Here is a 12263-nt window from a genome sequence, read left to right on the forward strand (position 1 = left end):
TAGATTTCATGTTTGTGCTTCCATTTCGAGAGCTGAACTTGATCCGAGATCATCAGTACAGTCTTCACAGACTTCTGCTGGACTTTCATCCTGAACTTCAAGATCTGGACTCACAGATTTATGAGGAGTGTAAAGTTGTGTTCATCTTTGATGGTCTGGATGAAAGCAGAATTTCACTGATGTTTTCAGACAGTGAGAAAGTTTCTGATGTGACTCAGATTTCATCAGTGGGTCTGTTGATGTCAAACCTCATGAAAGGAGATCTGCTTCCCTCTGCTCTCATCTGGATCACCACCAGACCAGCAGCAGCCAATCAGATCCCCTCCAACTACATCAACCGTGTGACAGAAATTCAGGGATTCAATGACCCTCAGAAGGAGGAATATTTCAGGAAGAGAATCAGTGACGAGCATCAAGCCAGCAGAATCATCTCACACATCAGAAGAGCAAGAAGCCTCCACATCATGTGCCACATACCCGTCTTCTGCTGGATCTCATCCACTGTGCTTCAAAACCTCCTGAAACAAGATCTCAGTGCAGAAATCCCTCAAACTCTGACTGAAATGTACATCTACTTCCTGCTCATTCAAACAAATATGAAGAACCAGAAGTATGAAGAGAGAGATCCAGAGAAACTCCTGCAGTCCAACAGAGAAGTGATTGTGAAACTTGCTGAACTGGCTTTCAATCAGCTGATGAAGGGCAATGTGATGTTTTATGAGGAGGACCTGAGAGAGAGCGGCATAGACGTCACTGACGCCTCGGTGTATTCTGGGATTTGCACTGAGATCTTTAGAGAGGAATCTGTGATTTATCACAGGAAGGTTTACAGCTTTGTACATCTGAGCTTTCAGGAGTTTTTTGCAGCACTGTATGTGTTTTACTGCTATTTACACAAGAACAGTGAGGTTCTGAAAATGTTCCTGACAGGAAAGTCCAGAACTCAGTGTGAGGATGTTCCTCTGAATACGTTTCTGAAGGGAGCAATGAATAAAGCTTTGAAGAGTAAAAATGGACACCTGGATCTTTTCCTTCGATTTCTTCATGGCATCTCACTGGAGTCCAATCAGAGACTCTTACAGGATGTACTGATACACACAGAGAACAACCCAGAGAGCATGCATCAAGAAATCCACAACCTCAAGCGAGGTCAAAAAAACAATGTCAGTCCTGAAAGATGGATGAATCTGTCACACTGCTTGATTGAGATGAAGAATAATTCTGTTGTTGAGGAAATGCAGGTATTTTTAACATCTGGAAAGAAAGAAAAAAATCTTACTCTTGCACAATGTTCAACTTTGGCAAACATGATCCTGATGTCGGAGGAGGTGCTGGAGGAGTTTGACCTAAAAAACTACAAAATCAAGTCATCAAAAGAGGGTCGATGGAGACTGTTACCTGCTGTGGGGAACTGCAGAAAAGCTCTGTGAGTGTGAAAATGAAATAATATTATAAGTTGAATATAATTATACTAGACTATGAAGAAAACACTTATTTAAAAAATGAAATGACAATATTCAACTAATAAGGCTTTTTCCACAATTAAGTTTTGAATGAATAAATGTGTCACATTTATTAAGAAACAAGAATGTAAAATATTACTTTTAAGACATATATTTATTTTAATTACTGGGTCTTCCTGTAAAGACCGTGGACAATCATTATCTTGTGTTGAAGCTCAATGAAGCTCATATTGAAGTCTTGTAATCTGGTGGGTACACCAGCATGCCTTATATCTGGGCCCTCTCTTTTTTCAGATTGGCAGACTGTCATCTCTCTGATCAGCACTGTGAAATCCTGTCTTCAGCTCTACAATCATCAAACTCTTCTCTGAGAGAGCTGGACCTGAGTAAAAATAACCTGCGAGGTTCAGGAGGGAAGCAGCTCTGTGCTGGACTGAAGAGTCCTAACTGTCAACTCAACATACTGAGGTTTGACGTTCACAATGAATAATTAATATGTTAATAATAATGTGTGATTAAATACATTATATATTATACTTTTAGATTCATGGTTTTTTTCGTCCGACACTTTTATAAGTGCACTTTCACCTGCAATTAGTTACTCTGATCGTGAATGCTTTATTATCTATACAGCTATTGAATGAAAACAGAATGATAATGTGGCCATTATCAATGATCCATCATTAGTTAATCCATATTTGATGTTGTCATTAACTTTATAGAAGATAGCTGTGAACATCACAATGGGATGCAGACACTTTCTTCTCAAAAACATGAGACAATGTACATACAGTTTAATTTTGTATGTATACAGTGTGTACAGTATGTAATGGATTGATTCTCATGATCCTGTTTAGATTGTCAAGCTGTCATCTCTCTGATCAGCACTGTGAAATCATGGCTTCAGCTCTACAATCATCAAACTCTTCTCTGAGAGAGCTGGATCTGAGTAACAATGACCTGCAAGATTCAGGAGTGAAGCAGCTCTGTGCTGGACTGAAGAGTCCTAACTGTCAACTCAACATACTGAGGTACTTAAGCGGGAGGTTTCAAATGTGTTAGTCTGTTAGAATGTTAGTGTAATGTTCTATTAACTTGTATGCATTGACAAAAGGTGCAAAGACCAAGGAACTTGATAGGTAAATGAGGCTGTCACTCAATCAATCAATCAATTAATAAAATGTATTTATAGAGCACATATAAACACAACCAAGGTTGAAGTGCTGTACAATGAATAAAAGAATAACAATGAATTAAAAGGGAACAAGATAAAAAAAATAAGCAAGGGGTCCCCCTGTATCGGGGACGAAGGGCCTTGCACTATATTCCAATCTGTAGACAGGGCAAACTGCACAATGGGGTGAAAGTGGGCATGGCATCAATGCTTTTGAAGCATTCTGGTGGAAAAGTGGAAACTGTGATTATATGTGTTATAGGGTTATAGATGACTGAATCTTTGTTAATTAAGAATAAGATTGTGTAGATGTTTACATTTTAACCTTTTAATGAGTGCTTTTGAAGCATTCTGGTGGAAAAGTGGAAACTGATTATATGTGTTATAGGGTTATAGATGACTGAATCTTTGTTAATTAAGAATAAGATTGTGTAGATGTTTACATTTTAACCTTTTAATGATTAATCATGCAGCTCTTGTATGCCAAAAACATTAACTGTTTGTGTAAATGTAAATGGATCAAAGACTGTAAATGCAACACTTACTGCTTCCAGTTGGTGGTGCTATATCCGTGATACAAAATAGCTACATCAGTGTGATCAGCCCAATGTAAAGTTATATGTAAATCACTCAATGTATACAGACCATATGAGAGACTTCTTGATTACCAATCCAAAATGGCTGACTTCCTTTTGGGTGGAGCTAATGCCTGTGGAGTGAAAGTTCTATCAAGCTTGGTGACCGTAGCTGAAAAGGGATGTGCTACAGAGTTCTCTAAAATTAGCCATTTTCTAGGTGGCGCTGTAGAGCCCCTTCTACATGCCCATGTAACCTTGGCCAAGCTATAATGGCAGATGACTATGAGTGTGCAAAAGACCATGAAAATGTAAGAATGCCAAGTACCTCAAAAGTACACGAATAAACATAAAAAGGATAATAATGTTTTATGTGTTGCCACACTTCCTGTTGAGCAGAGCCAGATAAAACCAGTTGAACTTTGTCCTACATGACCTCATCAATGAAACTTTTACCTTTTTTTTTTTTTATTATTTATGGGCGTTTTATATTTAGACAGGACAGTAGAGATTAGACAGGAAAGCACTGGGTGGAGAGAGGGGGCAGGATCGGCATAGGATCTCGAGAGGGGAATCAAAGTCGGGTCGCCATGAGTGCAGTTGCGCTGTATGTCAGCGTACTCACCACAAGGCTATCAGCGCTGACAGAAGCTTTACCATTAAAGGGATAGTTCACCCAAAAATGAAAATTGTATGTTTATCTGCTTACCCCCAGGGCATCCAAGATGTAGGTGACTTTGTTTCTTCTGCATACACCTCACGCACCGGATGCCGTGCGCATGCTCAAGGCAGTTGGACATAGTGGTGTATTAGAGGTAAAAAAATTATATAAATACTGTTCAGTTTCTCGCACAAACCGATCGTTTCGTGTCTTAGGACATCAATGTGTCGTCACGAGCCGCAGGGTTTAATTTGGATTTGTCTGTGCATGTTTTTTTTACTCTCATAGATTTTACCATTGCCATGCATTATACGACTAATAGACTGCAACAGTTGGAGTTAAAAATCATCATTTGTGTTCTACTGAAGAAACAATGTCACCTACATCTTGGATGCCCTGGGGGTAAGCAGATAAACATAAAATTTTCATTTTTGGGTGAACTATCCCTTTAACTTTAATTATATATCATATTTAACTATTATGCTAAGATTAAACATAAACTGGCCTTTACTGTATAAGTGAGGGGTAAATTGAGCTTAGGGAGATGGTAAGTTGAGCCAACATGGAGTTAAACTGTGCCACTGATTATGGTGGAGTAAAACTAAACATTTTCACCTCATGCTATATCAAAGGAAGAGAAATTCAATAAACATGACTTCTTAAAATCTATGTGTGAGCCTTGTGATGGACTGGCCATCCATCCAGGGAGTTCCCTCACCTGTGGCTAAAGACGCTGGGTTAAGTTCCAGCTCCCCACGACCCTAATAAGGACAAAGAGGTTTGGATAATAGAATGGATGGATGGATGACTTCTTAAATGTTTTATTTAAAGATACAGTTCACAACTCTGAAGGTGTTTTTCAAACGCGAAGCGGTGTAATAATAACCGCTTATTACACGGCTACTTGCCACATAAGTAAATAATTAGACGCGAAATATTGATTTGAGTTGAAATATTTGAACGCAAAGCTTACTTGAAGACAGCAGTTGCGAGCAAGCAGCAAATTCAAACTAGACGGACATTTAAGGGAAACGGTGCAGTCAAACCACTTATTACACAACATTTCACCACAAAAATAATTAAGGCAATAAAAGAATTAAGACGAAAATGTTTTAAAACCTTACCAGTTTGTTAGTTCTCTTATAATCCATTACAGCGTACAAAACAATCGTGGCAAAATGGCAAGCAGCTGCGTTTGTATGAAACGAGAGCGAGTCCGTGATACCAGGATGACATAATTAAATAATTGTACACCATTTTTTGTAGAGTTTTAATATTTTATTAGCTAAACAAACGCAAAGCTCCACCGAGAAAAAATTGTTCAAGCAAGAGTACAGCGCCGACTGCTGTTACCCGGATGAGCCTGTGTTATTAGCTTTTACCGGTTGTTATCGAGGGATAGCATACCTCGGAATGTCGCGACTGACCAATCAGAATCAAGTATTCCACAGAGCCGTGTAATAAATAAAATTATCATAGTTTTGTATCTAAAGCAGCAGTATTCATGATCTAATTCTAAATCTGATAACTGATTCCACTTCACAATTGCATTGTTAAGAAAAAACTGATCATGCCTATTTTTGAGTCTAAAATAGGATATTAGATGACCTTTCAAAAATTATTCACCCTTTGTAGTGGGAGTTTGTTTGCACAAAAATATATAATTCTTATGAGTCACACATTTGTTTTAAATTAGAATTTCTTATTTTACTAACCAACAATACTGTTGAAACATTATTTTGTAACAACTCAGCAGTCTAGCAAAGGTTTGCATGACTAATTGAGGAAAGATTTAGAAAATCATAAAAAAAACATAACATTTTAAAAATTATATGGAACATTTGATTCTTTCATATTCATGCTATAACTACACAAAATGTAGAAAAATCTGATGAAACACTAACCTTGATAACCTCCCCCATGGGAGTCGTGACCTCATCAGACAATTCCATCATCTTTAGAGCCATGAGAGCAATCTGGACAGCATGGGTCGGACTCTCTTTGTGTAAGCCTCCAGCTACACAGTACGCATCGCCAATGGTTTCCACCTTGAACACACAAATGAGGACATATGAAAGGTTACGAGAGCAGAGTGCTAAATATTTCATAACACACCTCTGGGTATATTCAAGGTTCATGCCGTAATATTCTGATTTGCTTCTCATGTGACATCAATGTGTTAGCTAAAACCAACTTATAGAACAGTTCTGCATTTATTGGTGTCCCATACTTGGAATCTGTGCTCTGCATTTCACCCATCCAAGTGCACACACACACATATGTGCACACACCAGGAGCAGTTTTAATTAAATAATTAAGAATATTTAATAATTATTTTATATTATACTATATTTTATTTGATTATATTTTTTGCATAATACTAAAAGCTCACCAGTGCATTCCGACCAATCAGAATCAAGTATTCCACAGAGCCGTGTAATAATGAAATATAATGTAGATGTTACGGAGTGAATGAGACTAGAGGCGTGCAGATCCATCTGCAAAGCTTTTTTCAAATACATGGTCAACACAGACAAGGGTCGGACAATGGCACACAGGTATATTGAGGGCAAGACAGAAGAGAAGAGTAGTCCGGTAAACAGGCATGAGTCAATCGATGGCGAACATAATTCAAAGGGCGAGGCAAACGGGTAATCCACAGACAGGCAATAGTCCAGGTGAGGTACAAGCAAAGTCCGAGAAGGCAATACAAAAGGTAATCCAGGGCAGGCTATGGTTCCAGGGCAGGCAGCAAACAGACAAAATGAGGAGACAGGCTAAGATACAAGATTCAGGAAAACAGGCTAGATCAAGGCGAGACAAAGACTAAGACTAGGAACTAGGCTAAACTCGGAATGGTTCCGTAACATTGCTATCACTGACGTAGCGATATGCGTAAACAATACTCGGCCTTGAACTGTGGTTAGAGCCTCATTTTTATAATGTGTGTAATCGGCTGCAGGTGAGAACGTGGGACATGTAGTCCAGGGTGACATGTAACAGTCTGTGTAATGTGAGAGTCAATATAATCAGAAGGCGACCTCTGGTGACGAGCAGGCGGAAGACCACGGACAGGATTCGTGACAGTAGAATTACAGTAAAATAATACATTATAATCATAAGAGGGGGTGAGCCACTGGCTCAACTTACCGCAGGACCTTTGGCTCAAATTACCCCACTCCTACCATTTTAACAAACTTGTATCATCCAGCAGTTTAGAGGTAAAATCATGCTAACAGTATAGCCTCATGTTATGACTTCCTAAAGCACAAACACATGCATGATATAGATATATTTATATATATATATATATATATATTTAATTTATTATTTTTTATTTATTATAGCCTCATGTTATGACTTCCTAAAGCACAAACACATGCATGATATAGATATATTTATATATATATATTTATTTATTTTTTATTTATTTATTTTTTTCAGATTTTTCTGTAAATGTTTAGACACAAGAGTCATTGAACATACAAAAATCACTTTGAACAGCAAAAAACAGTTTTTTGAACCTAAATGTAGTTACCAAGTATTCCATGGGCATCTCTCTATCACAGGGCGAGTAAAATGTATAACTCTTCATATATCTGTGGTCATATCACCAATATCGTTTAAGGTTGTCTAGAAACAAGGGGTGGATCAACTTCCCCACAGGCTCAAATCACCCCGCTTTTCCCTATATAGCCTATATACAGTGGCATGAGAAAGTTTGGGAACCCCTTGCAGAATCTGTGAAAATGTGAATAATTTTAACTAAATTAGAGAGATCATACAAAATGCATGTTATTTTTTATTTAGTACTGTCCTGAGTAAGATATTTTACATAAAAGATGTTTACATATAGTCCACAAGACAAAAAAAAATAGCTGAAATGATTAAAATAACTCCCTTCAAAAGTTTGGGAACCCTTGGTTCTTAATACCGTGTGTGGTTACCTGGATGATCTACGAATGTTTTTTTGTTTTGAGATGGTTGTTCATGAGTCCCTTGTTTGTTCTGAAGTTAAACTGAGCACTGTTCTTCAGAAAAATACTCCATGTCCTGCAGATTCTTCAGTTTTCCAGCATCTTTTGCATATTTGAACCCTTTCCAGCAGTGACTGTATGATTTTGAGATCCATCTTTTCACACTGAGGACAATTGAGGGACTCAAACACAACTATTAAAAAAGGTTCAAACATTCACCGATACTCCAGAAGGAAACACGATGCATTAAGAGCCGGGGGGGGTGATGTAAAATATCTTACTCAGAACAGTACGAAATAAAAAATAACATACATTTTTTATGATATCTCTTATTTTGTTAAAATGATTTACATTTTCACAGATTCTGCAAGGGGTTCCCAAACTTTCGCATGCCACTGTATAGATTATATAGATTATTAAGACTGGACATAGTGTGATTTTTGCGTACATGTGCTTTCAGTTGTTCCTATATTTTTTCTTAAATTTAGAATAAATTTTAGTACGAAAGTTTTAGTGAATCATGATTTGTTAGTGAAAACATTCATACGCAGGTTTCGCACACAAATGTGTGCCTACACATACTTAGTGAATGAGACCCAATGATTCTAAGCACACAGCTGAGACGATGCAAAAATGGCTTAGGGACTCTATGAGTGTACTCTTGAGTGTACTCTGTGTGTACTTTTATGTGTCATGCAGCACAGTGATTTCATTCAAATCAAAGGCCACCAGTAGAAGAGGTTTGTTGTCTATTAAATTGTATATCTCTAAAAATGGAGCATACTAACATGAAACTACTGTTGTTGTAGATTATCTCAGTGTTTGGTGACAGCAGAAGGTTGTGCTGCTCTGGCATCAGCTCTGCGTTCAAACCCCTCACACCTGAGAGAGCTGGATCTGAGCTGCAATCATCCAGGAGATTCAGGAGTGAAGCTGCTCTCTGAAACACTCAAACATCTGGACAAACTCAAGTAAGTTGGGAAGTAACCCACTGAAGCCATGTTTCAATGAGGTGGGATTCTACGACAGATTCCTTTAAAGGGCATCTATTATGCAAAATTCACTTTTACATGTTGTTTGGACACAAATGTGTGTTGGCAGTGTGTGTACACAACCACCCTATAATGATAAAAATCCACCCGCTCCTTTCTTTTTTTAATCCCCATAACTCATAAGCAGTGTCTCAGAGCAAGCCGATCACAGAATCCGTAAAGTGTGACATCACATTTTACAAGCCTGCCCATGACTGTTGACAGACACTGCTGTATTAGCAGAGACAGGTGCTCTGTTCACCGTTAGTGAACCGAACACAATCTGCCATGTTTATCTTCACGCTAGAGCATTTAAAAGCAGTGTTCAAGTAAGAAATGTCTTCTTATTACAGCTATAGAAGTTGTTCAGTCCAGAGCAGTGAGTGATTTTCTGCTTTTATTTTATTGTTTGGGTTATATTATCAGCATAGACATCAGTATAGGTACTGAATATTACGCTGCTGTCTCTTAATACAACGATCTAATATAAACATGTAATATCTTTCCCAGCTGTTTACCTTTACAGTCATAACCAACTGTGTTTTTGTAACTTATGCATGTTTTTAACATAAACTTGTGTGTGAAAGAGAACTTAGTTTAGTGCTCACATGCCGTGTGGCAGCCGCTTTGTATCACAAGTATAAACTGATATGGATTTAAAATGCATGATTTCAGCGCGATAGACATGATAATCAAAACCAAACAGGTGTTTTTGGCAGAATATCTGAGGTACGAGCTTTAAAGGTACAACTCTATTCTGGAAAAGGGGGAGGGGAGCAGCTGCTCATTTGCATTTAAAGAGACAGGCCCGAAAAACAGCTTGTTTCTGCTTCCACTCAAAATAGGCATTTTCAAAATGATATAATAAATGATCTGTGGAGTATTTTGAGCTGAAACTTCACAGACACATTCTCGGGATATCTGAGACTTATTTTACATCTTGTAAAAAGGGGCATAATAAGTACCCTTTAAAGATGACAAATCTGACTTTTCCAGGTTTTAAGTGCTATAATCAAATCCCCGGTGCATCTACCAAACAAGGAAACGTGAAAAAGATGAACCCAGTAACTTTGTTTTGGTAAGCCTTTTTCTGCAAGCGTCTGAGAAAACGAGCGCGTCTGATTTTGCTCCCTTGGTGACGTGGCAAAGGGATCTCATTATAATATTACCGCCCCTTAATCTGTAAGTTTCCACCCACGGCGCCGTTATTGTGTTTTCGCAAGCGACAACGGTGTAATAGGCATTTTCAAAATGATATAATAAATGATCTGTGGAGTATTTTGAGCTGGAACTTCACAGATACATTCTGGGGACACCAGAGACTTGTATTACATATTGTAAAAAGGGGCATAATATGTCTCCTTTAAAGCAGGTAGGCTGCAAGGCTGTTGATACATGGGGCAACTTTTTTTTTGCAATGTTGCTTAGGCACTTTCCCATTGAGAATGGGTAACAAATTTGTTATGCAAGTCACAAGTAAGTCTCGAGTCTTTGGAATTCAAGTCTCGAGTCAAGTCTCAAGTCAAGACAGACAAGTCCCAAGTCAAGTCCCGAGTCAAAACGAGCAAGTCCAAGTCGAGATGCAAGTCCTCAACTTTAAGCTTCAAGTCCCAAACAAGTCATTAGTGCTATTTGCCCAAACGCCTGTCTCTGTATTAATTACTACAGTAAATTTAAAGTCATTAATACTGTAGTCTATATATTAAGTATAATTATAAAGATATAATAATTAGTGGTTTTTCATTGAGTAAGGAATCATTGTTTGTAAACAAATATAGGCTTAAGTGAATGAATAATTTCTTTTAAGTCCACTGCTTCATTTGTTAACGATTCAGTTTGTAATTGTAAATTGTAAATTAATCAATTGAGTCAAATATTTAATAACTTGCTAACATTGACTGTTTCTGCTTGATTTGTTTAATGAAAATAGTTCCAAACAATGATCACAGCAGAAAAGTCGCGCATCTGAGCAACACACAGCAGTGTTTCGGTACTGAATGATTCGCGTTTTTGAATTTTGAATCATTTGAGTCAATGATTCAGTGGTCGATTCATAACGACAGGCCCTGCGTCCCAATGTGCACCCTATCTGCCCTAAATAGTATTGAAAATTACTAATATCACATAATTTCACAGAATTTAGGATGTATAGTATGCACATTGGGATGCAGGCACGCACTTGCTTCGTTCTTGAATGAATCAGCCGTCTGAACGAATCGTTTGAAGGCAAGCTTAATTAATTAAGGAATTAATTAAGACAGTCACTTGCTGCCACCTACTGGCGGCTAACTCTCATACTAGCTTATCTTTGCATTTTTTAAAAACATTTCATATTTGTGTATTAAATTTTTTTTTATAAAAAAACAGCCCTATATTGTCTTATTATATTAAGTGAAATTATTAACAAAATGTAATGATTAATATGAAAGATGATGCATGCATTTAATACGGTTAGGGAAAATGCCCTTTAAATAGGCCAAAAATGACCTGGAAATCAATTTAAATACATTTTTGTATGCAGTATTAGTTTTTTTCAACTGCTTGTTGAAAATAAATGGGGTTTTTTTCAACACATTTTCAAAACTTTGCCTCTTTTTTTCATAACTTTACACACAAATCCAATAATTGCACACACAAAATGCAAAATGCCTCACATCTCTTGCAAATTGAAGCACTGCATTCAAAATATCACAAACACATCTCGGAAGCAAACATTCGCAAACACCTTTGCCATAATATTAATTCCTGTTAGATGTTTGTGAGTTACATAGAGAATTGTGTGTTGTGTTTTGCAAAAAAGTGTTTTATGAAGTTGAAAACTGAGTCAAAGGCTGAGAAATAGCGTATGGTTTTGCAGATTTGGTGTGTGCTTCTGGAGTTTGAGTGTCAGCTTTCAGAAATTGTGTGAGAAGTGAAGATTTTGTGTGTAAGCGGTTGAAAAAAACTGAGTCATATAAAACGTAATTTCCCAACAACAAAATTGTGGCCAGTGAAAATGCTGAGTGGCTAGTCAATTTGGAAAACCACTAGCTACAGTGACTGGTGAGCAAAAAAATGTATGTCAAGCCCTGATCATGATATATTTTTTGTTTACATTTCATGATAACAATATATGTGACCCTGGAGCACAAAACCAGTCTTAAGTGTCAATTTTTCAAAATTGAGATTTATATATCATCTGGAAGCTGAATAAATAAGCTTTCCGTTGATGTATGGTTTGTTAGAATAGGACAATATTTGACCGAGATACAACTATTTGAAAATCTGGAATCTGAGGGTGCAAGAAAATCAAAATATTGAGAAAATTGCCTTTAAAGTTGTCCAAATGAAGTCCTTAGCAATGCATATTACTAATCAAAAATTAAGTTTTGATATATTTACG

The 12263-nt window shown here is 37.3% G+C and overlaps 1 protein-coding gene across 1 annotated transcript in view; it reads left to right on the forward strand.

Annotated features, from left to right (window-relative positions):
• The window catches only part of LOC107732158 (NACHT, LRR and PYD domains-containing protein 3-like), a gene marked incomplete at its 3' end in the record, with an annotated part of 47145 nt that overhangs the window by 29957 nt on the left and 4925 nt on the right, over nt 1-12263 (forward strand). The window contains exons 6-9 of the mRNA XM_016543428.1: nt 1150-1426; nt 1758-1931; nt 2321-2494; nt 8660-8821. Coding sequence (XP_016398914.1) covers nt 1150-1426; nt 1758-1931; nt 2321-2494; nt 8660-8821 — 787 coding nt within the window. The remainder of the gene's footprint in view (nt 1-1149; nt 1427-1757; nt 1932-2320; nt 2495-8659; nt 8822-12263) is intronic.

This window comes from Sinocyclocheilus rhinocerous, unplaced genomic scaffold (assembly GCF_001515625.1).
Source record: "Sinocyclocheilus rhinocerous isolate Xijiao unplaced genomic scaffold, SAMN03320098_v1.1 scaffold1450, whole genome shotgun sequence".
Classification (NCBI taxonomy): domain Eukaryota; kingdom Metazoa; phylum Chordata; class Actinopteri; order Cypriniformes; family Cyprinidae; genus Sinocyclocheilus; species Sinocyclocheilus rhinocerous.